The sequence below is a fragment of the Ascaphus truei genome, chromosome 15 (genome assembly GCF_040206685.1).
Source record: "Ascaphus truei isolate aAscTru1 chromosome 15, aAscTru1.hap1, whole genome shotgun sequence".
NCBI classification, from domain to species: domain Eukaryota; kingdom Metazoa; phylum Chordata; class Amphibia; order Anura; family Ascaphidae; genus Ascaphus; species Ascaphus truei.
Window position 1 is genome coordinate 29,915,390 of NC_134497.1, and position 27,019 is coordinate 29,942,408.

At 46.1% G+C, this 27,019-nt stretch overlaps 1 protein-coding gene across 4 annotated transcripts in view; it reads right to left on the bottom strand.

Moving 5' to 3' along the window:
• Positions 1-6: 6 nt before the first annotated feature.
• LOC142466756 (uncharacterized) overlaps positions 7-27,019 on the bottom strand; it is a 60,889-nt gene continuing 33,876 nt past the window's right edge. For 3 of the 4 annotated variants that reach the window (XM_075572128.1, XM_075572129.1, XM_075572130.1), the window contains one exon: positions 7-3,232. In XM_075572128.1, the coding sequence (XP_075428243.1) occupies positions 1,338-2,450 (1,113 nt within the window). In that variant the 5' untranslated portion in view covers positions 2,451-3,232 and the 3' untranslated portion in view covers positions 7-1,337. Of the gene's footprint in view, positions 3,233-20,905; positions 21,194-27,019 lie in introns of those variants that run through there. The other variant, XM_075572131.1, reaches the window with a different exon arrangement.

Genomic DNA, 27,019 nt, shown 5'->3' on the forward strand with positions numbered 1-27,019 from the left:
AGACACGCTTAATAACACATTTATATTTCGTGGGTCCTGATTGAGCAGAACAGGTTGAGCAAAATAAACTGAGATTTATTCCCTTGATAGGCAAACACACGACAACTGCAGAATAAACTTAATAATTACACTCATGGATATAGAAACAGAGGATAATGTCCAGAACGGTGCCAAGCACCAGAAGATTGTCTTTTAAAATGTAGTCCTTTTGAAAGTTGCCAAATAAATAGCCAGTCCAATCCTTCTGAGAATGGGCAGTCGTTTCTGGTAGTTTTAAATGCTTGAAGAAATCAGGTAACAACATCAACAAGAACAGCAGCAACCCAGGAATGAGGGGTACAGGCCTTTTTAAGGACAAGGGCCTGTGAAGGGATACATTAGCCTCATCCCATTGGCAAGGAATTATCTTCCTCCTATCAGAACCTGCCATGTCACAGGGGCAAATCTTACAGGCAGCCCAGGTAACTCTGAGCATGCTCAGTGAGCAGCTTGTGTTCTCTTGTGTGTGTTCAGACTGGAAAAGTCCATATATCCCTTCCCACATTCCCCACATACATGCGGTCTCTCACCTGTGTGTGTTCTCTTGTGTGTGTTCAGGCTAGATAAGTGACTAAATCCCTTCCCACATTCCCCACATACATGTGGTCTCTCCCGTGTGTATCAGTTTGTGTCTGTTCAGGTGGGATAAATTACTAAATCCCTTCCCACATTCCCCACATACCGTCTTTCCCCTGTGTGTGTTCTCTTGTGTGTGTTCAGACTGGAAAAGTCCATATATCCCTTCCCACATTCCCCACATAAATGCAGTCTCTCCCCTGTGTGTGTTCTCATGTGTTTGTTCAGACTGGAAAAGTCACAATCCCTTCCCACATTCCCCACATACATGCGGTCTCTCCCCTGTGTGTGTTCTCTTGTGACAGTTCAGGCTGGATAAGTGACTAAATCCCTTCCCACATTCCCCACATACATGCGGTCTCTCACCTGTGTGTGTTCTCTTGTGTGTGTTCAGGCTGGATAAGTGACTAAATCCCTTCCCACATTCCCCACATACATGTGGTCTCTCCCGTGTGTGTCAGTTTGTGTCTGTTCAGGTGGGATAAATTACTAAATCCCTTCCCACATTCCCCACATACATACCGTCTCTCCCCTGTGTGTGTTCTCTTGTGTGTTCAGACTGGAAAAGTCCATATATCCCTTCCCACATTCCCCACATAAATGCGGTCTCGCCCCTGTGTGTGTTCTCATGTGTTTGTTCAGACTGGAAAAGTCACTAAATCCCTTCCCACATTCCCCACATACATGTGGTCTTTCCCCTGTGTGTGTTCTCATGTGTTTGTTCAGACTGGAAAAGTCACTAAATCCCTTCCCACATTCCCCACATACATGCGGTCTCTCCCCTGTGTGTGTGTTCTCTTGTGACAGTTCAGGCTGGATAAGTGCCTAAATCCCTTCCCACATTCCCCACATACATGTGGTCTTTCCCCTGTGTGTGTTCTCATGTGTTTGTTCAGACTGGAAAAGTCACTAAATCCCTTCCCACATTCCCCACATACATGCGGTCTCTCCCCTGTGTGTGTTCTCTTGTGACAGATCAGGCTGGATAAGTGACTAAATCCCTTCCCACATTCCCCACATACATGTGGTCTTTCCCCTGTGTGTGTTCTCTTGTGGGTGTTCAGGTTGGATAAATGACTAAATTCCTTCCCACATTCCCCACATACATATGGTTTCTCCCCTGTGTGTGTTCTCTTGTGTGTTTTCAGAGTCGAAAGGGCACTAAATCCCTTCCCACATTCCCCACATACATGTGGTCTTTCCCCTGTGTGTGTTCTCATGTGTTTGTTCAGCCAGGAAAAGTCACTAAATCCCTTCCCACATTCCCCACATACATGCGGTCTCTCCCCTGTGTGTGTTCTCTTGTGATAGTTCAGGCTGCATAAGTGACTAAATCCCTTCCCACATTCCCCACATACATGTCGTCTTTCCCCTGTGTGTGTTCTCTTGTGGGTGTTCAGGTTGGATAAACTACTAAAGCCCTTCCCACATTCCCCACATACATGTGGTTTCTCCCCTGTATGTATTCTCTTGTGTGTGTTCAGGCTGGATAAGTGACTAAATCGCTTCCCACATTCTCCACATACATGTGGTCTTTCCCCTGTGTGTGTTCTCATGTGTTGGTTCAGACTGGAAAAGTCACAAAATCCCTTCCCACATTCCCCACATACATGCGGTCTCTCCCCTGTGTGTATCCTCATGTGTGTGTTCAGGTGGGATAAATTACTAAATCCCTTCCCACATTCCCCACATACATGCGGCCTCTCCCCTGTGTGTGTCCTCTTGTGTGTTTTCAGGCTGGATAAGTGAATAAATCCCTTCCCACATTCCCCACATACATGTGGTCTCTCCCCTGTGTGTGTTCTCTTGTGTGTGTTCAGACTGGAAAAGTCCATATATCCCTTCCCACATTCCCCACATACATGCGGCCTCTCCCCTGTGTGTGTTCTCTTTGTGTGTGTTCAGGCTGGATAAGTGACTAAATCCCTTCCCACATTCCCCACATACATGCGGTCTTTCCCCTGTGTGTGTTCTCTTGTGGGTGTTCAGGTTGAATAAATTACTAAATCCCTTCCCACATTCCCCACATACATACGGTCTCTCCCCTGTGTGTGTTCTCTTGTGTGTGTTCAGACTGGAAAAGTCCATATATCCCTTCCCACATTCCCCACATACATGCGGTCTTTCCCCTGTGTGTGTTCTCTTGTGGGTGTTCAGGTTGAATAAATTACTAAATCCCTTCCCACATTCCCCACATACATGCAGTCTCTCCCCTGTGTGTGTCCTCTCGTGTCTCCTCAGGCTGGATAACACATTAAATTCCTTCCCACATTCCCCACATACATGCGGACTCTCCCCGGTCTGTGTTCTCTTCTGTATGTTCTGGTCTGATAACCAAGTCAGACTCTTCCACTTTCTCCAAGATCTTTTCCGGTGGCAGCTGCTAATATATATCTTTTGGAATGAGAAGCAGTTACATTGTTTATTAATTGCCTTGACTGGTTGAAAGATGCATTTTCTGTCATATTTATTGGAATGTTGCAAGATTGTTCTGTCCTCATCTTTTCCATGTTCTCATTTGGGTGTTTGAACTTCAGATGTTTGAGGCGGTAATCCTGACTGCTAAAAGCAATCTTGCAGTGTTGTCATGGGTGGATTATTGGTGCTTGTCTTTGTACTAGACAAGACAAAAAAGTCACTGTTACACAAACTGTCTTACAAAAGGTCATGAAGGAGAGGTAAGTTGGCATATCACAAAAAGTTCAGGATGAAAGTAAACTGTAGATGTACATTGTAAAAATGAACGGTTTAGCACAACATGTGCAGCATTAGGGCAGGGAGAGCAGATGTAGTGGATCATACATTTTAAGTGGATCATAATATTTAATGACCCTGGTCAGAAACTACAACTCTACCTTATCCACCTCTCTTGATATACATGCCCTGCTTTCTCTGCCGCCCTCGCCTTTCTAACCCCAGACCCTGGCTAAATTCACACACGTGCATGCTGTGCTCCTCCACTCATTCCTCTGAACGCCTCTGGAGGAAATCTCACACTCTAGCAGACTTCCTTCACTACAAATTTATGCTATCTGTTTCAACTCTGCTCTCTCTCAGGCTAAGCAAACCTACTTTACTTCACTAATCAACACAAACAAGTCTAACCCACGCCGATTCTTCCCTGTCTTTGACTCTCTACTCAAACCACCCCAGCTGCCTGTTCTTCCTCCATTTCACCTCAGGACTTTCCTGACTACTTCAAGGAAAAGGTGGAATCCATTCATCAGAACATCCCCTTTGTTTCCTCAGCCCATCCTACACTGCCTCCTAACTCTCCTCCTGCCTTCCTTGACTCTTTTTCCGCTGTCACAAAGGAAGATGTATCACTACTGACCTCCTCTTCTCCTTCTACCACTTGCCCTCTTGACCCCATTCCCTCCCATCTCCTAAAACATCTTGTTCCTACTACAACCCCTATGCTCATACACATATTTAACACCTCCCTCTATTCTGGTACCTTTCCCTCCTCCTTCAAACATGCAACCGTTATACCATTACTCAAATACAGCAAGCTTGACCCTACCTGCCTTTCTAACTATCGACCTGTCTCTCTCCTGCCTTTTGCCTCCAAACTCCTTGAACGTCCTGTTTTCTCTCGCTTGCTCCACTTTCTCAATTCCCATTCTGTCCTAGACCCTCTATAATCTGGCTTCCGCACTGATCACTCGACTGAAACAGCCCTCACTAAAATAACTATTGACCTTCTTGCTGCCAAAGACAGGGGTCATTACCCTCTGCTCATATTACTCGACCTCTCTGCAGCATTTGACAACATGGACCACCCTCTTCTCCACATTCTCCATACTCTTGGTATTCGTAACAAAGCTCTATGCTAGATCTCCTCTAACCTCTCCCATCGTACTTTCAGTGTCTCTTCTGCTAACACCATCTTCTCCATATATCTCTGTGGGGGTGCCACAGGGTTCTGTCCTGGGACCGCTTCTCTTTTCTCTGTACACACTTTCTCTAGGTGACCTAATCACATCCCTTGGGTTTAAATATCACCTCTATGCTGACGACACACAAATTAACTTTTCAACCCCTGACCTTACACCTGCTGTACAGACCAAACTTTCTGAATGTCTCTCTGCGATATCATTCTGGATGGCCCTCCGCCGACTTAAACTTAACATGACAAAAACAGAGCTCCTCATACTTCCTCCCAAACCTGGCCTTACTACCTCCTTACACATTACTGTTGGAAGTACCATCATTCACCCAGTAGCCCAAGCACGCTGCCTAGGGGGGTCACACTTGACTCCTCTCTCACATTCTCAGCGTCTCCAAAACCTGTCGCTTTTTCCTGCGCAATATTACAAAGATTCGGCTTTTCCTCTGTTGCTCGACTGCTAAAACACTGACTCAGGCCCTCATTCTCTCCCGTCTCGACTTCTGTAACCTCCTGCCTCTCCTACAATCTATCCTAAACGCTGCTGACAGAATCACTCTACTCTTTCCTAAATCTGTGTCAGCGTCTCCCCTGCTGAAATCCCTCTCCTGGCTTCCTGTCAAATCCCGTATCACACATGCAATTCTCCTCCGCACTTTTAAAGCTTTACACTCTTCTGCCCCTACTTACATCTCATCCCTAATTTCTCGCTATGCACCATCCAGATTCTTGCGTTCTGCTGAAGGATGTCTTCTCTCTACCCCCTTTGTATCTAAAGCCCTCTCCCGCCTTAAACCTTTCTCACTGATTGACCCACACCTCTGGAATGCCCTTCCCCTAGATATCCGACTAGCACCCACTCTATCCACCTTTAAGACCCACTTGCTTAAAGAATCATATGAGTAGCACCGTAGATATTACTAGACACATGATACATAAAGCTTGGCCCCCTGCAGAAGCACTTACCAAAATGCCCTCCTACTGTTTCTGTACGTTCCTCCTACATACCAATTAGATTGTGAGCTCCTCGAAGCAGGGACTCCTCTTCCTAAATGTTACGATTGTCTGAAGCACTTATTCCCATGACCTGTTATTTATATCTATTTATTATTTGTTATTTATATGATTACCACGTGTATTACTACTGTGAAGTGCTATGTACATTAATGGCGCTATACAAATAAAGACATACAATACAATAGGAAATCTCACTGGCTGCAAAACACCAATTAAAGTGGCAGAAATCTTTACAAATTCTTTGATAAACTATCGGCTTAATATCGCAGTTGTGAAGGTACTGTAAAATTAATAAAAAATTACCGCACCATGTATCGGGTCTCTAATAGTTATAGGATGACCCAACTTTCTGCTAAATCTCCATTGTTAAATCAGGAACCAAACGCACAATTATTGTATTTGAACATATATACAGAACATATACAATGGTGGTGGGGACAATGAGTCTGTACTTGTGTTACTGATTCTCCCAATACAAACATTGCATTTTATTAAACACAATGATTATATATTATGATGCCCACACCACGTTGCAGTCTCTTTTGTCCCAAGTTAAGGCCGGAAACACTATTTTCTAAGCAGGGGTTTATTTACAGGGATTAAATCAAACAACGGGCCCACCATCCCTTTAAGAAAACCAAAAAAATAATAAAATAAAATCCTATCCCTTTCAGGGATCTAACTACACATTCAGCATCAACCCTTACTAACCCGGATGGATAGCTAAGCTCATTCCACCCCAAACAGATATTATTATTGCTGAGAATATAATGTCTCTGTATACAGCAAATAAGGGTTTGGGTTATCTGTAAGTCCAGGTGTTGGCGCAGACATCGCTGCTTCAGCACAGTCTATTGTCCTTCCTTCTCTCTGGGACTCTGCCCCACAGTAGCTCAGAGAAAATCCTATAGGTCCTCTGTAACCAGACGTCACTGCTTCAGCACAGCTCTCTCAGCAATTTTATTTGTTGAAACACATGCAACATACAATACAAAAACATCAAATATTACATACTACACCAATGAATTAGAATGCTATATCTTTGATGTGTTTTTTTCCTTTTATATGGCAGATATTCTTCTGTTCATTACTATATGGTTTTTGTATGTTTGAATAGATTAATTTATTGTATGCTAACCATCATGTTTCATTTTGTATTGTTATGTTGCTGATACATGACGCAGTATAGATATGCTTTACTGCGCTTGTCCGGGACTTTATAATGGTACTTGTACCTTTAAATCTTTCCCCATAAATACACGGACACACAGGGACTTTATTCATTCAATTTTACCCCTGAGGAAGGAGGCAGAGGCTTCCTAAACGCGTTGGGTGGTCCCTGGTATCACTGCGAGTGTCATCTGCTGCCGTCATCCCCGCAAACAGTGCCGTACGGCTGCTCAGCCCAAAAGCATCTTTTGAATTTGCCGCCACATCCCTACACGCGACCGCGAGGAGCAGGAGAATCTGCGGTTCAATCCCTCTGGTGCCGGGCACTTCTGCGCATGCCCAAACTACGGAGGACGGAAGCAGGGCATTCAGACTGCTTTCCCTGCCCCTGCGACAGCGTGGACGGACGCTCATTCTACTCCTGGTACACACCACACGTGGCAGACGCTGGAGAGGAGTGTAGGAGCCGTGCTAGCTGCTATGAGGGGATACTCTCTGATTATCCACTGCTGATTACCATCTAAGCTCCGGTAAGCGGGCATTTCGGCCAGTTACAGGATATCGTTGGGACCTATAACTTTGTCATAATTGTCTTATATGTTTTTATGATATATTAAATATACAATTTGTATTTAGTCATCTGTGTGTTTCAGCAACATTGTTAGTCATTGTCTGTCTGTTTGTTTTTAGTGTATACAGTATTATACTATGTTATTCTTCTCTTGTATTTCATGTTTGATCACCGTCTGCTGAGATCATCATTGAATTATCATCTCGTTGTATATTCATTCACTTCTATTGATATATTATTGTTAGCGCCATTGATACCATTATTGTTCCATACTACACAGAAAAGATACACAAATCCAAAATATCAAATAATCATATTGTCCCACTCTGCAATACCACAGGTAAAGTTAGACCTACTGTAATACTGTTACTATTCACAGTGTTACCTGAAAAGGCTGCTTGGAGTCAGTGGGCAGATATATCTTTTTTCCTTACTGTATCAGCTATTTCCTCCTCTCCCTCACTTTTGGGGGCTTCTGGTGCTTCTCCCTCCTCCATAATGTCCTCCCAGGTGAGTACATCAAAGACATTAGAAGTGGGAATCCCTGTTAACTCCAAAGTGTGGCATTTGCCCTTGACCTTTTTCTTAGGTGATGTTACACTTCCATCCCGCCCCTGTTGGCTCCTGCTCCCCTCCTGTCCCTGTTAGCTCCTGCTCCCCCATCTTCTATGAGGATATCTCCATCCCAGTACTCTCTTTATTAGCTGGAGCCATACATGTCTCTGGTGATCTATTCCCATATGCATTTATCCCAGTATCTGGCAACAAAGAAGAGGGCTGAAAAAATACATGGGTGTCCTCCACTACAGGGGTCTCCTCTGCTTGGGCTGTCTCAATGTCTTCGGGGCAATTATTATGCGCTGCATCAGGACTTTCCCTAAACGAATGACCCTGTCCCCCGCACAAATTACAAAGTACAACATTAGGACAGACAGAACGGTTATGTCCCAGAACCCCACACTGACTGCACCTAATTTTATCACAGCTTGCACTTAAATGTCTGTTGGATCCACATTTGAAAGAAAGTCTGGGCTGGCCACTGTAGAAACAGACCCCTCTGTCCCCCTCAATAAAGAAGGAATTTGGAGATGGCACTTTTTAAGTGCTTTTCCCGATACAATGTATCCGTACCTCGTTAGCCTGCAGAACTTGAAAGGCAGTAAGTACATGGCCGTGGGAAGTAGGTCAATTGACGTGGAAACTGGGTGAACTTGAGTTCCCACAAGAAAGCCTTTTCAATGAAGCAGGCTAACTTACGAACGGAGGCACCCAGCACCTTGATTTTTGGTGTGCAACTATAAACAAATAAAACACGAACATACATATAAAATTACAGTTGTGGTACACCCAGAACATGATGTTTTAATAAGGTGTGTAATACTGTGAATTTAAAATGTACAGGCAGGAAGTTTTTTTCTGTGAGCCTGGGAAAAATCCTTTGGCATGTAAATATGCTAGGGGTGAATGAGCTGAGGGTATTTTCTTTCCTGCACTTCAAAGGAGTCCCGCTAAGCCGGAGACCCTCAGTCTAACAAAGTGACAGGGATGAAAAACCTCAGAGCACCAAAGTGTAAACATGGCCAGAATCTTGATGAGTGCCAGATCCCGGCCATTAACACCTTAGGGCCAAACCTGGGATACACCCTTTTTCTGTCACCCCTTAGTCTGATAAGGGGTGACAGAAAATAGGGTGTATCCCAGGTATGCTAGGTTGCATGGGTGTCAAGCTGACACATGCGCTTTGCAAACCGGAAAGACTTTTGCTTGGTTTTGCAAACTGCGGGCAAAACGGAGATTGCTGGTTTAAATATTCCCACAGAGGGGATTGGGTGTACATGTTAAGGAAAAACTGGTGAACCCTATAACTGTGCCCGCCGGACTATCCCCAGTGTGATCCAGATACGATTCATGATGTGACTACGCTCTACGCAGGATTTCGTTAAAGTACAGCGGTAGCGGTTCCAAGATGCAAGGGATTCATAACATCGCAACCAAGAATTTACCCCAAACTTCGGAATTCGTTAACCCTGGTGACTCCCAAACAAATTCCTACAAACTTCAACGAATTCTTTGATTTGGCAAAGTTATTAGATCGGCAACATGCTGTGATGGGGAGGAAAGGGTTAATACCTGATTTGCCATGCATTACTGTTGTTGCCCTTTCCCCGCCATTTTTATTCCCCATTTGCAGGCCATTCCGTCTGAAAGGGTAAAAGACAAGATGCATTGCTTGCCATACCCTCTAACCGACACATGATGGCAGATCTTAAATGTAAGGCAGGAGGTATTTTTTTGTAAGTCCAAGCAGGAGTTATTTGGACATCCAGCTGTGATATAGGTGAATGAGCTGGGGCTATTTTTATGACCAAGCCTCAAAGGGCTGTAGTTATTTTTATGACGGAGCCTCAAAGGGCTCTCACAGATTTCGAGTCCCCCTGTTTAAAAGAGTGTCAATTATGAAAAGACCCAGAGACACATAATGTAAACAATACTGGCATACTGATGCATAGCAGATGTCAGGCTAGTGACACCTTTGAGTCAGAAACCAGACACAGTGGCCCCAAGTTATGAGTGTAGCCCAGGTATGCTAAGTGGCATGGGCGTCAACCTGACCCATGCGCCTTGCCCACCGGACAGCCCTTTTAACCGGTCTTATGAACTGTGGGTAACTTGGCTATTCGTGGGGTTTTTTGTTCCCACGAGGGGATTGGATCCACATGTTAAAGATAGCTTTGGGCAGTCGATAACTGTGGCTTCCCAGTTATTCCTAAATTTTAATCCATGATGTAACGATGCAAGACTTTGTTCCAGTACAGCAGCAACCAGTCCAGGAGTGAAGGGGTTAATAACCACATAACCACAGGACTTTTAAAACCAAGCCTGCATTTCTTGCGCTTGCAAGCAGAGGACAATTTCTTTTGTTTCAAAGGACAATTTCTTTCATTCCCTTGTTCCAGTGAGTGTTGTTTTCAAGTGTATTCTGCAGATGTCGTGTGTTTGTCTATTAAGGAAATAAATCACAATTTATTTTGAAACTTGTTCTGTTCAATCAAGTACCCAGAAATATAAATGTGTTGGATAAAAGTTGGTGTCATCGTGACAAGCTTTTAAAAAACTGGTGGCAGCTGGTGGGATACTGATTGAACCTTTATTGCAGTTTCCTGCGGGCTCTGTAATATAGTGAGGACCTTGTAGCTTGCGAGCTCCTCAGACAAGTAGCAACTGACACACAGTTCTAAAGAGCACGAGAGACTTCACTGTTCCCTTCACCCATACCCCGAAGGCACCATGAGCGATCGCTCAGGAAGGTTCAGGTCATGGACCAGAGAAAGTCGTGGAGAGATGTGCGAGGTATGGCTTACCGACAGATGGGCGGTCGAAGGCACAACTGGAGGAGGATTTGGAGCATCATGAGGACCGCATGGTCCAAACCAGAGGGGCAGGTCCCCGTAGCTGCTGTGTTGGCTGACGCTATTAAGCCCGGAGTGCAAGAGGTCCCTCCAGCTCCGGGGCTGCAAGGACATGAGGAGAGTGCTTGTGACCCCCCCCGGTCGTGGGTGGCTTGGCACCAAGGGTTGCGGACGAGGTAGCAGCTGCGGCTGCCGAGCGTGCCATCCCTGGGCTCACTGCACTTCTGGCTACATGGGGAACAGGTGTTAGCACTGCGGAGCGGGTACAGCTCCTGACAGCAGTGCTCGGAAGAACCCACAACTCGTACCTTGAAAATGGGTAACAAGGTCTTTCCGGGGCAGATCATCACAGCTTCAGCAAGTGCGTGGATGGCACAGATGACCTCGATGTGTTCCTGAATGACTTCAAGACGCAGTGTTCCCGGTTCTGAATTCCAAGAAGGGACTGGGTGGTCAGACTGCGACCACTGTTAGCTGGCAAAGCCAAACGGACTGTGATGGGTATTCCACGCGTGGATGCCGATGACTACGGTCACGTGAAAAGCAAGCTGCTAACCAAGTATGCCCTGACCCCAGAATCTTACAGGGGCAAGTTCCGGACGGGGGTTGTACTCCCCGGAGAATCATATAGCACCTATGTCAGTAGGATGGCTTTGCACGGGACTCAGTGTGGAGGGGAATGGGGTTACAAAATTCAATTCCCTACTGGACTTATTCTTTCAAGAGAAGCTGCTGCAGCAGCTTCTCACAGATGTGAGGGGATGGGTCTATGACCATAAATCTCAGACCTATGAGGATGCAGCGAGAATGGCAGATGAGTATGTGGCCAGCCGAGTTGCAATGAAGGACCCTGTAGCACCCAAAGGAGCGGGCCGTGCGGCCCAGGGCGCTAAGACTACCCCTCCGTGGACCCACCAGCCTGCGGCAGCAAACAGCGCACCCAAGGCTGCAGAGTTCAAGCATGAGAGGCGGTGTTATTCCTGCAATAAAGTTGGACATCTCAGGCCAGATTGTCCGGACCGGGACCGGTCCAAGGGACCCCATCAGGGGCAACGCTCACCAGCTGCGAGGCCGGTCGCCCGTGTGCGACTGGCACACACAGAAGAGCCAAGTACAGTCGTGGAACCAGCCCACAGAGGGATGCCTAGCGGAGAGACTGCACTTGCCACCTCAGGACCAGCAACGGAGAGCGGGGGACATCAGGTTGCTCCAGTCGGGATGCAGCCCAACGATGTCCGGCCGAAGCATCTGCGGAAGGTGACCATCGGAGAACGACAGGCGGGCGGCTTGCTAGACTCCGGTGCCACCGTGACTCTGGTTCGCCCTGATATGGTACGGCCAGAGGATTTGCTCCAGGGCACTGGGATGCAAGTGACCATGCCAGACGGAGGACCGCGGTCACTCTAGGTTGCCTGGGTCTTTTTGGATTGGGGTGCCATGAGGGAGGTGGGGGTTTTGCCTGAGTTAGATTCTGAGGTCTTGCTGGGTAACGACCTAGGACACATTACCTGTGTTTTTACCACTGAGCTGGCACCTGTTGCAGCGATCACCAGGAGCCAGTCAGCAAGGATCGCAGCAGAACCAGCCCCTGTCCCCCTGCATTTGGGACCTACAGTTCCAGTAGTCTCTGCAGAGACCAGACAGGTAAGCCAGACTCAGTCGCTTTCTGACACTGACTTACTGTTCCCTGTACCTGTTCCCTGTCCCCTTGACTCAGATGTGACCGGGGGGTGGCCAGAGTTAGGTGCCCAGTTTAGGGATGCGGTGCGATCTGATCCCAGGTTGGAGGGCATGAGAATGCGGGCATCCGAGTCTAAGCCAAGCAAGGGGTCTGATTACTTCTTGTGGCACCACGGGCTCCTGTATAGAGAGCAAGGGACCACTGGGTTAGATGAGGTATGGACGGGGAAGAGACACCTAGTAGTACCCCGGGAATATAGGCAGCAGTTGTTGCGGGTAGCCCACTCCATTCCACTAGCGGGGCATCAGGGGGTCGCTAGGACGCGAGCCCGGCTGTTGCAGCGTTACTACTGGCCGGGGGCATTCAGTAAGGCGGCAAAGTTCTGCCGATCCTGTGATGCCTGCCAGCGAGTATTTATACATTTATAGAGGCAGAGGGAAAAGACTTGGAAATTCACCTGCAGCATTTGCTGTTTGCATACTGAGAGGTACCGCAAGGATCTATAGGCTTCTCTCCCTTTGAGCTACTATCTGATCGCAGGGTACGGGGACCTCTGGACCTATTCCGTGAGGGATGGAAAGGGGAGACTACCACTACTGATGCATCTGTGCTTCAGTATGTGATAGATCTCAGAGACCGGTTAGAGATGCTCATGGGGTTGGCCACAGGACAACCTTAGGGCTGTTCAGACCAAGCAGAAAACTTGGTATGATCGGAATGCCCGTAGCAGAGAGTTCATTCCAGGAGGAAAGGGTTAATACCTGATTTGCCATGCATTACTGTTGTTGCCCTGTCCCCGCCATTTTCATTCCCCATTTGCAGGCCATTCCCTGTCTGCGAGGGTAAAAGACAAGCTGCTTGCCATACCCTCTAACCGACACATGATGGCAGATCTTAAATGTAAGGCAGGAGGTATTTGTTTGTAAGTCCAAGCAGGAGTTACTTGGACATCCAGCATATGGGTGAATGAGCTGGGGCTATTTTTATGACCAAGCCTCAAAGGGATGCAGTTATTTTTATGACGGAGCCTCAAAGGGCTCTCACAGATTTAGAGTCCCTCTGTCTAAAAGAGTGTCAATTATGAAAAGACCCAGAGATCCATAATGTATACAATACTGGCATACTGATGCACAGCAGATGTCAGGCTAGTGACACCTTTGAGTCAGAGACCAGACACAGTGGCCCCAAGTTATGGGTGTAGCCCAGGTATGCTAAGTGGCATGGGCATCAACCTGAACCATGCGGCCTGCCCACCGGACAGCCCTTTTGACCGGTCTTATGAACTGTGGGTAACTTGGCTATTCGTGGGGTTTTTTTGTTCCCACGAGGGGATTGGATCCACATGTTAAAGATAGCTTTGGGCAGTTTATAACTGTGGCTTCCCAGTTATTCCTGAATTTTAATCCATGATGTAAAGATGCACGACTTTGTTCCAGTACAGTAGCAACCAGTCCAGGAGTGAAGGGGTTAATAACAACAGGACTTTTAAAACTAAGGCCGGGGCCACAGAGGGTTCAGCAGAGCGGAGGCGCGCTGATGCGGAGGCTCGCCTGCTGAAGTCAGCGTGATTCCATGGACTTGCAGGCAAGCCAGCGTGCGCGGAGGGAGCCGGGGGGAGGTGGTTGGAGGCGGGGCAGTGACGTCGCGGCGCTGTGACGTTGACGCGGCTTCAGGCTGATTGGATGTTTTCAGCCGACAGCGCGATGAAAAACAGCTTGGCTGTCGGCTGAAAATTCCAAAGCCTCAGCACGCCTGCTCGCGTGAGCCCCCTCTCAAGGCATCCTCATTGAGGATGCAGGGGCTCAGCGCGGAGCGTCCGCACGGCTCAGCGCTGCTTGTCCTTCTATGGACGCAGCCTAAGGCTGCATTTCTTGCGCTTGCAAGCAGAGGACAATTTCTTTTGTTTCAAAGGACAATTTCTTTCATTCCCTTATTCCAGTGAGTGTTGTTTTCAAGTGTATTCTGTAGATGTCGTGTGTTTGTCTATTAAGGAAATAAATCACAATTTATTTTGCAACTTGTTCTGTTCAATCAAGTACCCAGAAACATAAATGTGTTGATAAAAGTTGGTGTCATTGTGACACTTGCGATCTAGGCAAGTGGACTTTAAACAGAGACTGCATTTCTTGCACTTTCTTGAAAAGGACAATGTATTTTGTTTCCCCATCCCAGTAAGGGTTGTATTAAGTGTATTCTGAAGTTGTCGTGTGTTTGTCTAGCAAGGAAATAAATCACAATTTAGTTTGCCACCTTGTGGCGTTCAATAGAGAATCCCAAAATATAAAAAGGTTTTCCCATATGCGTTTATGGCAACAAAGAAGAGGGCTGAAAAAATACATGGGTGTCCTCCACTACAGGGGTCTCCTCTGCTAGGGCTGTCTCGCTGTCTTGGGGGGCATTATTATTCGCTGCATCAGGACACTCCCTAAATGAATGACCCTGTCCCCGCACAAATTACAAAGTACAACATTAGGAGAGACAGAACAGTTATGCCCCAGAACCCCACACTGACTGCACCTAATTTTGTCACAGCTTGCACTTAAATGTCTGTTGGATCCACATTTGAAGCAAAGTCTGGGCTTGCCACTGTAGAAACAGACCCCTCTGTCACCCCCAATAAAGAGGGAATTTGTGAGATGGTGAGCAATACCATATTTTTCCCGAAGTTTGACTTTATACCTCCAGCCCCCAGTACACACCCACCCTCCATCCCAGATCTCCTCCTCTATTTTTTCCAAGTCCGAAAGTAAAGTACATTTGCCTTTAAATGACGCCATCATTTTTTTTAGTTTTCGGCCAAATCACATGGTTTTCAAGGCCCAATCACAGACCCCTGGATTTTTATGGTTTATTATTTTATGGTTTCCTATGCGTGGGTTGGTTTGAGAGTAAGCAGTATCAACGGGAGTCGGTGAGTGGGACAAGTAATGGTAAGTTAACAAAAGATTTTTTTTAAAAATTAACTTGTACATTTTTTTTTTTTTAACATGATAGTTTTTTTTTAAAGATCATTTCTTACCACTGTATGTATGTATGTATGTATGTATGTATGTATGTATGTATGTATGTATGTATGTATGTATGTATGTATGTCTAGATCGATATATACATACAGGGTAAGAAATGATTTTGTTGGAAAAGCTTGTTTTGCACTATTTAAAATGTATTTAGCTATGCTGCTATGCTTTCATGTGTGTGTTATGTAATTTTTATTTAGATAGATATAATTTTTGGTGTTGTATGCTGTATTTTAGGCCAGGGTGAGGCTTGCTTTTTTCTAGTGGATTCTTTTTGGCACTTATATTTTGTCAGATGGTTAACTTTTTTGGAGAATGGTTTTGTTTAACGATTAAAATAGTTAATTGTGTAATTGATTTGGATGGTATTTTAATTGTTTTGGGATTTGATTAATTAATGGTAATTTATTTCTGTGGACTTGCTTGGTTTAAATAGTATACAGTACTTGTTTGGATTTCATTGAATTTACTTTGGAATATTTTATTGTTAACATTGATTGGCAGAGTGTACATGGTTCACAGATTTTATGCATCATGTATACAATGTCAATTCAATGTTTTGATTAATTTGATGATATTGATTGGAAGATTACAATTATTGTATTAGGAAATAGGATTTTGTTTTACTGTGGCTATATAATATTGTACTTTTCATATGCAAGGTGATGTTTTGAGTAGGAGAAGTGGTATTTTTATTGGTGCATGTTTTTGTTAACCCTTAAATATTTCTTTGTATATTGGTTAATCATGTGTATGTATATATATATATATATATATATATATATATATATATATATATATATATATATATGCAGTAGGGACTCGGGATGCTCAGATACAAAGAAAGATTGTGGTGATAGGGGACTCCATTATTAGGAAGGTAGATAGGGCAATCTGTTGCCAGGACCGCATGAACCGAACAGTTTGTTGTCTCCCGGGTGCTCGGGTTTGGCACATTGCGGATCGGGTAGACAGATTGTTGGGGGGGGGGGCTGGGATTGACCCGGCGGTCTTGGTACACGTTGGCACCAATGACAAAGTTAGAGAAAGCTGGATGGTCCTAAAAATGATTACAGGGATCTAGGCCAAAAGCTTAAGGCAAGGACCTCCAAGGTAGTATTTTCTGAAATACCACCAGTGCCATGCGCTACCGCAGGGAGACAGTCTGAGATCAGGGAGGTTAATGCATGGCTAAGAAAGTGGTGCAGGAAGGAGGGGTTTGGGTTTTTAGAGCACTGGGACTCCTTTTCTGAGAGGTGCCATCTATATTCTAGGGACGGATTGCACCTCAATGAAGAGGGATCTTCTGTGCTAAGGGGGAGAATGCTAAAAAGGTTGGAGGAGATTTTAAACTAGGATGGAGGGGGGAGGGGAATGAAACAGATAATGAACTAAATGGAATAGATGAGGATTCAAGGTGGTATGGAGGTAGAATGGGGGCATGTGCAAGTTTGACAAGCAGTGAGACACCCATAGTAAATACAGATAATACTAGAAAACTTCTAAAGACTAAACCAAGTGGGAGTAGAAAGGAAGGAGCAGATAAGATAATAGTACAGGCTGAAAAAAAACTGAAATGCATGCTTGCTAATGTAAGAAGCCTGACAGATAAAATGGGGGAGCTTGAATTAATAGCTGCAAGGGAGCAGTATGATATCATAGGCATTACTGAAACATGGTGGGATGAAACTCATGACTGGACAGTTAATTTAGAGGGTAATTCTCTTTTTCGGAAGGATTGAACAAATAGAAGGGGAGGTGGAGTATGTTTATATGTTAAACCGGATCTAAAACCTATTATAAGGGATGATGTCTAGGAAGGGAATGATGAAAATGTAGAGACCTTGTGGATAGAAATTAGCAGTGAAGGTAAAAGTAAAGAAAATGTTTGTGGGAATATGCTATAAACCACCAAATATCTGTGAGATTGAGGAAGCTAAAATACTTTTGCAAATGGAGAAGGCATCAAAACTGGGTCATGTTTGCATAATGGGGGATTTTAATTATCCAGACACAGACTGGGGCAATGAGATTAGCGTTACAACAAAAGGGAACAGGTTTTTGGGGGTGCTTAAAGACAATTATATGACCCAAATTATTGAGGAACCAACCAGGAGAGGGTCAGTTCTGGATTTGGTCATATCAAACAATGTAGAAGTAATAACCAATATTCAAGTCCTGGAACATTTGGGTAACAGTGATCATAACATGGTCTCATTTGAAATAAATTATCAAAAAACAGATTACTTCGGTTCAACAAAGACTTTAAACTTTAGAAAGGCAGATTTGAATAAACTGAGGTCTAATCTAGTAGTAATACAATGGGATGGTGTTTTTGCAGGGAAAATGTAGAAGATAAATGGGCAGTCTTTAAAACATTGTTAGAAAAGCACACTTATCAGTGTATACCCTTGGGTAATAAGTATAAAAGAAATAAGTCAAAACCAATGTGGCTAAATAAACAGGTAGGGGAGGAAATGGACAAGAAGAGGAAGGAGTTTAGATTCTTTAAGTCAGAAGGGAAAGAGACATCGTATCAGAATTATAAGGAATGTAACAACAATTGCAAAAGGGCAATCAAATTTGCAAAAATGGATAATGAAAAAAGGATTGCAATAGAAAGTAAGGTCAACCCTAAAAAGTTCTTTAAGTACCTTAATAACAAAAAAAATGAGAAAAGAAAATATAGGACCCTTTCAGTGTGAGATGGGCTTGCAGATTATTGGAGATAAGGAAAAAGCTAACGTATTAAACAAATTCTTTGCCTCTGTGTTTACCAGGGAAGAATCAAGTTCAATAGTAGTGCCGCAGGAGGAAGCCACAACCTCCATATTAATGAACAATTGGTTAACTAAGGAAGAAGTTCATAAGCGACTTGAAAAAATTAAAGTAAATAAAGGACCTGGCCCCGATGGCATACATCCAAGAGTTCTCAAGGAGTTAAGCTCAGTAATAGCAAAACCATTATATTTAATATTCAAGGACTCCATTTCCACAGGCTCAGTACCACAAGATTGGCGTAAAGCAGATGTGGTGCCTATATTTAAAAAGGGAGCTAGATCACAACCGGGAAATTACAGACCTGGAAGCCTGACTTCAATAGTAGGGAAACTACTTGAAGGTTTAATACTGGATAATATTCAGGAATACCTAATGGAAAACAAAATTATTAGTAATAGTCAGCATAGATTTATGAAAGATAGATCTTGCCAAATTAACCTTATTTGTTTCTTTGAGGAGGCAAGTAGGAATTTAGACCAGGGTAATGCAGTTGATGTGGTCTACTTAGATTTTGCAAAGGCTTTTGATACAGTTTCACACAAAAGGTTGGTGTACAAAATAAAGAAAGTTGGACTCAGTAATAATATATCCATCTGGATTGAAAACTGGTTAAAGGACAGACAACAGAGGGTTGTCATAAATGGAACTTTTTCAGGTTGGGCTAAAGTCGTGAGTGGAGTACCTCAGGGATCGGTACTGGGACCCCTGCTTTTTAACTTGTTGATTAATGACCTTGAGGTTGGGATCGAGAGCAAAGTCTCCATCTTTGCAGATGATACTAAATTGTGTAAGGTAATAGAATCAGAGCAGGGTGTAATTTCTCTTCAGAAGGACTTGGAGAGACTGGAAACGTGGGCAGGTAAATTGCAGATGAGGTTTAATACAGATAAATGTAAGGTACCCCTGTTATGGGATGGCCGCGGGGACCACACCTGATCAGTGTAGTCCTCCACTCTGAATGTCACCAGCAAAGTGCCACTCTGTAGTCCACGACTCACCCAACACGCGTTTCTACTTAATAGTCTTCCTCAGGGGCTAATCTAACATCCTGCACTGTTTCCCTTCCTTAAATAACCCACCGCATTCAATTTAAATTGCGGAGCGTCACGTGTGATGTCATCACGTCCGACTTCACGCGACGCGTCACGTAACACGTCATCGGGCATATTTGCATATTCTAGCGCTCAAAACTTTCAAAGTATTGGCAGTCAAAGCTGTTACACAGCTATCCAATGGGCATGTTACATCCATCTAAATATACCTGATAGCTAAACGCAATACAGTCAGTGTAGTTCTCCCTCAGGGTCTGTCACGGTCACCTGTGAGAGGATGTAATATACACCAAAATAACTGGGTTGAACTGAACACGACTTAGATATAATAAATATGGGGTTTTTCCTTAAAAGGTGAACACAACAGGGGAGGCGGAGCCTGGGAGCTGTGGTGCATGGATGCTTGATAACTGAGCTCCAGCCCATCAGTGCAAACAATTAACTAAATATCAGCATTTTTGGCGCGAAAATGTACAAAAAGACACCCTCAAGTATCTGAACAGCGGGGGATGCCGCTGACCACAAGAAGGGTTAGAAAACTCACTTCAGTAGCAAGCTACTTCCATAAAACCCTTTGCAAGTCCCTTGCAGCAATCGCGACAGGAGGGAAAAGCAAGGAGAGCAGGAACAAGGTCAGACCTCCCCCCAATTGCCCAACGACGAGACAGACAGAGACACAGAACCGGGGGCTAACAGACCACCCTCAGGAGCTGGAGACCAGGAGTGGGCCAGGGTTAAGGACATAAAAGAATTATGTGGGGAGATGAGGACATTTTTTAAGTCTGAACTATGGGCCCTGCGCAAAGACCTGGACGCCCTGGGAGAACGGACCAACACATTGGAGGTAAAATCAGACGAAACAATATCAGCCCTGCAGCAAACAAAAGCTGAGGTCGCCTCCCTGTCAGCCCAGGTGCGGGAGATGGGGGACAAGTTGGAAGACTCTGACAACCGGGACAGGAGAAACAACCTCTGTATCAGGGGGGTGCCGGAAGCTGTAACAGACCCAGAGGATTTCATCAAACACTGGGTTGAATACCTAATCCCAGACGGATCTGAAACAGATAGACACCTGGATAGGTGCCATCGGGCACTCCACTCCCGCCCCCAGCAAGGGGACCCCCCCATAGACATTATTGTCCGTTTCCATTTTTTTAAAACGAAGGAAATCATATCCCAAAAGACCAGGAACCAAAAGTATACTGAATTTGACGAGTTCCAGTTCCAAGTATTTCAAGATTTAGCCCCAGCTACGCTGGCCAGGAGGAGTAATTTATGGCCGGTCACAAAAGCGCTGCGAGACAACACCATAAAGTATCGCTGGCTGTTCCCCTTCGCTCTGCTTGTGATAAAAAATGGCACCCCACATACCTTAAGAAGACCAGAGGATGGTGATGCTTTTCTGCGCAGGTTGGGCCTTGAGCGGTCTTCGGGGTCCCCTGGGTCCTCCCCACATGCTTCCCCAAGGGGGGGGCTCCAGTGACCTCCTGGAGAAGGGCTGATTCCGTGGCCGCCCCCCACCAAAGCTAAAAGCTAAAGACTAAGCCACGTCAGCCAAACCTGTAACATACACCGAGGACCAAAAAAGACACTCCTGGGAAGCTGAGCTGCCCCTGACTCTCCTAGAGAAGATATCACTACAGCCCTGATCGGAAGGCCCAGAACGCAGACGAGCCGCCGGGAGGCGTCGTCATGGACGTACCTGGCGATCCGTCGCGGATTTTGGAAGGGCGGCCATCTTCCCTCTATCTTCCCTCTGGGCTGCGCAGGAACCTCCGAGGAGTGGCGCGGACCCGTTGGCCACGCCTCCGTCACGATCAACAGCCGCCTCCAAGATGGCGGCCGCCCCCCTTCTCCCGGTCCCGTCCCTCTGCTTCCGGCGTCCAGCGTTGACGCGGGCACGGACGCGCTGTACCTGCCGATCCGCCGCTGATTCTGGAGGGGCGGCCGTCTTCCCTCCTGGGCTGAGCGGGTGCCCCCGAGGAGAGGCGCGGCCCTGCTGGCCGCGCTCCCGACGGCCACCAGGAAGAGAGACACGAGGGGAGGGGGGGAGGAAGAGCGACACAAGGGGAGAAAGAGAGACACGAGGGGAGGGGGGGAGGAAGAGAGACACAAGGGGAGGGGGGAGGAAGAGAGACGAGGGGGGGAGGAAGAGAGACGAGGGGGGGAGGAAGAGAGACACGAGGGGAGGGGGGGAAGAGAGACACGAGGGGAGGGGGGGAGGAAGAGAGACACGAGGGGAGGGGGGAGGAAGAGAGACACGAGGGGAGGGGGGAGAAAGAGAGACACGAGGGGAGGGGGAGGAAAAGAGACACGAGGGGAGGGGGAGGAAAAGAGACACGAGGGGAGGGGGGGGAAGAGAGACATGAGGGCAGGGGGGGAAGAGAGACACGAGGGCAGGGGGGGAAGAGAGACACGAGGGGAGGGGGGAAGAGAGACACGAGCGGAAGGGGGAAGAGAGACACGAGGGGAGGGGGGAGAGAGACAACAAGAGAGACAACAAGGGAATGGGGGGAAGAGAGACAAGAAGGGAGGGGGGAGAAGAGAGACAAGAAGGGAGGGGGGGAGAGAGAGAAAAGAAGACAGGAGGGGGGGAGACAAGAAGACAGGAGGGGGGAGAAAAGAAGGGAGGGGGGAGACAAGAAGGGAGGGGGGGAGACAAGAAGGGAGGGGGGGAGACAAGAAGGGAGGGGGGGAGACAAGAAGGGAGGGGGGAGCAGACAAGAAGGGAGGGGGGGAACAGACAAGAAGGGAGGGGGGGAGCAGACAAGAAGGGAGGGGGGGAGCAGACAAGAAGGATGGGGGGAGACAAGAAGTGAGGGGGGAGACAAGAAGGGAGGGGGGGAGACAAGAAGGGAGGGGGGAGACAAGAAGGGAGGGGGGAGACAAGAAGGGAGGGGGGGAGACAAGAAGGGAGGGGGGAGACAAGGGAGGGGGGAGACAAGAAGGGAGAGGGGAGACAAGAAGGGAGGGGGGAGTAGATAAGAAGGGAGGGGGGGAGCAGACAAGAAGGGAGGGGGGGAGCAGACAAGAAGGAAGGGGGGAGCAGACAAGAAGGGAGGGGTGGGAGCAGACAGGAAGGGGGGAGGGGGGAGATAGGAGGGCAGGGGGGGGAGACAGGAAGGCAGGGGGGGGAAACAAAAGGGCTGCAGAATACAATCAAATCAGACCGAGAGTTTGGGGGATGGATACTAGGCGGAGCTCAAGTTAGCCACAGGTTGGGATGTAGTTAGGCTTAACACAGAACTGTCATATAGGGGTAAAGGTTAAGGTATGCAAGATTCAGAGAGGAGGTTTAGAGGTGGGATTTCCCAAGCATCCCTATAGTTACTCACGTTACCCCTCTGAATGTTTTCCCTTGTTATAAGTCGTTTGAGGTGTTTGAAAAAGTTTTTACTATCTACAAAAGTTATTAGTTGATGTATTGCTGGTACAAGTTTATATAAATAAAGCTTTAAGATGCGCTGGTGGGGACTACCCCTGCTGCAGGCTTCTCCTATCTCGACCCATTCCCCGGTAATAGGCCGTATTCTAGTCCCTAGGAGGCTGGTCCCTCGGGACACAGACAAGTCCACCGTTATGGATGGTCTGCCAGGCCATACCTATGGGCATAAGGATCTCTCTGGGTACACCCCAGATGAGATCTTCTCAATTTTATGTATATTCACTAACATAAACACACTATTTACGCTGTCATTTTTGTCTTTTTGTTCGTTATATGTTATATATGTCCCTGCCCCTTCCTACCTTCATGTGTCCCCTCTTCCTGGGCCCTGGCCTCCCATTTCCCCCACCTCACCCCCCCAGAGGAAAGAGGAGCGGACGGCAAGGGAATATGCTGTAAAGACATCACCACATCATCAGTCAACCCATCAGATGGACATCTCGGCCCTAGGAACGGGGTAAGACTATGGCTCATGATACGCCCTACACACCCACTATCACTAGATGGCCCTTAACATCATTTCACATAACGTAAAGGGTTTCTACAGCCCCTTAAAACGCAAGAAAGCATTTACAGAATATGAAAGGCGGGGTGCCGACATATTGATGCTCCAAAAAACTCATTTTAGTGACAAAAGTGCCCACCGTTTCATGGATAAGCAATACTCTCAGTTCTTCCTCTCATCAGCCCCTGAAAAAAAGAAGGCAATCGCTATACTTTTCCACAACAAGATACCCTTTAACGTTAAAACAGTTAAAAAAGATAAAGAAGGTCGCTACATCATCCTAACGGGTTCCATACATGAGCAACCTATTACCCTAGCAGCCGTGTACGCTCCCTGCTAGCAAGACACAAACATTTTTGATACCTTCTTCCAAACCCTGAATACCTGGGCACAGGGCCCTATTATTATAGCAGGGAATTTTAACATAGCCCTTCAGCCAGCACTTGATAGATCCAGCACCCCCAAAGAGAGTAACAAAAAAGCGAGACTCTCCCTGACTGCAGGCCTCCGGAAGAACCATCTAGCGGATATTTGGAGAGAGTTGCACCCGCTGGAGAGAGATTACACGTTTTACTCCCATCCTCACAACTCATATAGTAGAATCGACTACTTCTTCGTCTCTAGTAGATTGGTCCCGCTTGTCGCCCGTGTGGTAATCCATGATTTTTCATGGTCAGACCTTGCACCTATTGAGCTAAGGTGTAACCAAATTAAACATGGCAGACTGGGAGCAAATTGGAAACTCAATGAATCCCTCTTAAAAATCCCTGATATATGCGAACACATTGGTAAAGAAATTAACCAATTCTTTGAAATAAACACAGGCTCTGTGGAATCCCAGTTAACTCTATGGGAGGCTCACAAGGCGACCCTCAGAGGCACGTTGATAAGTGTCGCGGCGAGACACAAGCGGGAAAGGGACGTTAAAATTATCACCCTTCAGTCTAAATTAAGCTCCCTATCTGAGAGACATAAACAACACCCAGATCCGCAGGTCCTCAAGGATTTGAAAGATACTAAGATTGAATTAAATATGCTTTTGACGTCCAGGACAGACAATTCGTTATGTTGGTCCAAGAGGAAATTTTACGAAAAGGCTAACAGACCAGATACGATGCTGGCCCGTCTGCTACGTAACAGACAGACCAACTACAATATCCAAGCGATTAGATTGAAATCAGGCTCCACCTCGGCCAATCCTAAAATCATAGTCAATGAATTTGGTAAATTCTATGAATCTTTATACAACGGTGAGAAAGTGGCACATACCACAAAAACGAGTAAGTCACTAGGAGATTTCCTAGCAAACTCAAATTTGGCAAAGCTCACTGAGGCGGAAAGAGAAAGCCTAGGGGCGGATTTCACTGGGGAGGAATTAGCCACGGTGATAAAAGAATTGAAACCATCAAAGGCCCGGGCCCGGATGGCTTCTCGGGGCTGTACTATAAAAAGTTTCGCAAAGTGCTTACCCCAAGGCTGCTCCGAATGTTTAACGCAATATTGGCGGGAGCCCCAATCTCCGGAGAGATACTCCGGGCATCTATATCATTAATCCATAAATCAGGCAAAGATCCGCTGGAATGCAAAAGCTATAGACCAATCTCCCTGATTAATACTGACATTAAAATCTACGCCAAACTGCTGGCCAATAGACTAAGTCAGATCCTGCCCAGACTGATACATCCAGATCAAGTCGGATTTATGAAAGGTAGACAAGCAGCGGATAATACCCGACGAATCATTGATCTGATAGAATTGGCTAACAGTGGAAAATCACAAATTATGATGTTAAGTCTGGATGCCGAAAAAGCGTTCGACAGGATCGACTGGCCGTATTTAAAAGAGACGCTCGGAGCGTTTGGATTTGGGGAAAGGGTGAGTGAAGCGATTATGGCACTTTACTCAGGCCCTACTGCTAAGGTCATACACCAGGGCTTTCCATCTGCCCAATTCCAAATTAAAAGTGGCACGAGACAGGGGTGCCTGTTATCCCCCTCCTGTTTGCCCTTTGTATGGAACCTTTAGCAGCTCAGATCCGTGTCTGTCCTGATATAGTTGGGGTAAATATTGACTCGCAATCCCACAAAGCAGCTCTGTACGCTGACGACATTCTATTATTACTTTCTCGACCCCTCACATCTCTGCCAAATCTATTTAATTTGCTAGACAAATTCACTAAAATATCTGGATTCAAAATCAATCAATCAATCTAAATCAGAAGCTCTAAACATCAGCCTCCCCACAGAGGTTGAAAAGCTACTAAAGCTAAATTTCAAATTTAATTGGAAACAGAACCAGATTAAATACTTGGGAGTCCATATTACTAAGGATGTTAGAGACATTTATAAGGCAAATTACCCCCCTCTATTCAGATCACTAAAAGCTGACATCTCAAAATGGTCCTCCCAGAGAATCTTTTGGATAGGTAGGATACAAAGTATCAAAATGAATCTTCTCCCCCGTATCCTATACCTATTCCAAACACTGCCGGTGCCACTGAGACTGAAAGACCTACTCTCGCTTCAGTCTGATATCTCCAAATTTATATGGGGAGGTAAAAAACCGAGAGTAAACAAATTGACCATGATAAGATCCTCCACAGCAGGGGGCTTAGCGGTACCTTGTCTGTGGTCCTACTATAAAGCGGCGCAATTAAGCAAATTGTCCAATGGCTCACCAACCCTGCATTGAAAAAATGGGTGGAAATAGAATGGGCAAGTTGTGCCCCGATAGAGCTACAATCTTTGATCTGGCTCCCCAAAAAAGCACATACAGGTGCTGCCATGCCGCTTTCCTCTGTGACCAACTCGCTGTCAATATGGAACACGTCAAAGCACAATCACTCCCTCACCACTAAAAACTCCCTGATGTCCCCCCTTTGGGGGAACTCCGACTTTGCTCCTGGTCTGCAGTGCAGTAGTACCTCTAGTTGGAAAACGGCCGGATCTACGCGCCTTAGAGACTTGGAGGGCAGTGGCAACAAAATTAAATCATTTGGGCAAATCAGATCTGAAAAGAATATCCCCCATTCTGAATTTTTGAAGTACCTCCAGGTCCGAGCATTTTATAATAAACTAGCCCCTTATTCAAAGCTGACCAATTTTGAAAAGCTCTGTCTGGCAGAATCAGACACCTCGGGGCTCACATCGCAGTTATACGGAGAAGTGGTGGGTTCTGCTGACCACGGACAGGGACACCCGAGATACATATCTCAGTGGGAATCTGACCTGGGAGAATCCCTAAAAGATGAGGACTGGAGCAATATCTATCTAGCGGCTGCCAAAAGCTCAATCTGCACTACACTAAAGGAGAATGCATATAAGGTCCTAATGAGATGGTACCACACCACTAAAATTATCTAGGTATGTGCCAGGACTATCCCCGCTGTGCCCTCGACAGTGCGGAGAGTCGACAGACCTGTTATATATGCTGTGGTCTTGCCCTCGGATCGCACCTCTATGGGAAGAAATTCGTGATTGGACTCAGAGCATCTTGGGCCTCCCGATTCCCCTAGACCCGTGGCTGTTCTTGCTGAACAGACCGCTAGAGGGGCTCTCAAGAGCAAACAACAAATTAATCGGGCACTTTGCCCTAGCAACCCGATGTAAGATCGCAGCAGTATGGAAACTTAACGTGATTCCTTCCATCCCCAAGATTCGGAACAAGATTTTTATTATCTGCCAGATGGAAAAGTTAACGAGTCTAGTTAACGACACTGGCATCAATTATCTAAAGATCTGGTTACCCTGGTTGGCCCAAACAGACATACACAGGGTGGAACGGCCACAATTTGGCATTGATAGCACTAGATGCATTCTCCTTTGGCAGGTCCAGCCTAAATTCCATCTTGTTATTAAAATCATCAG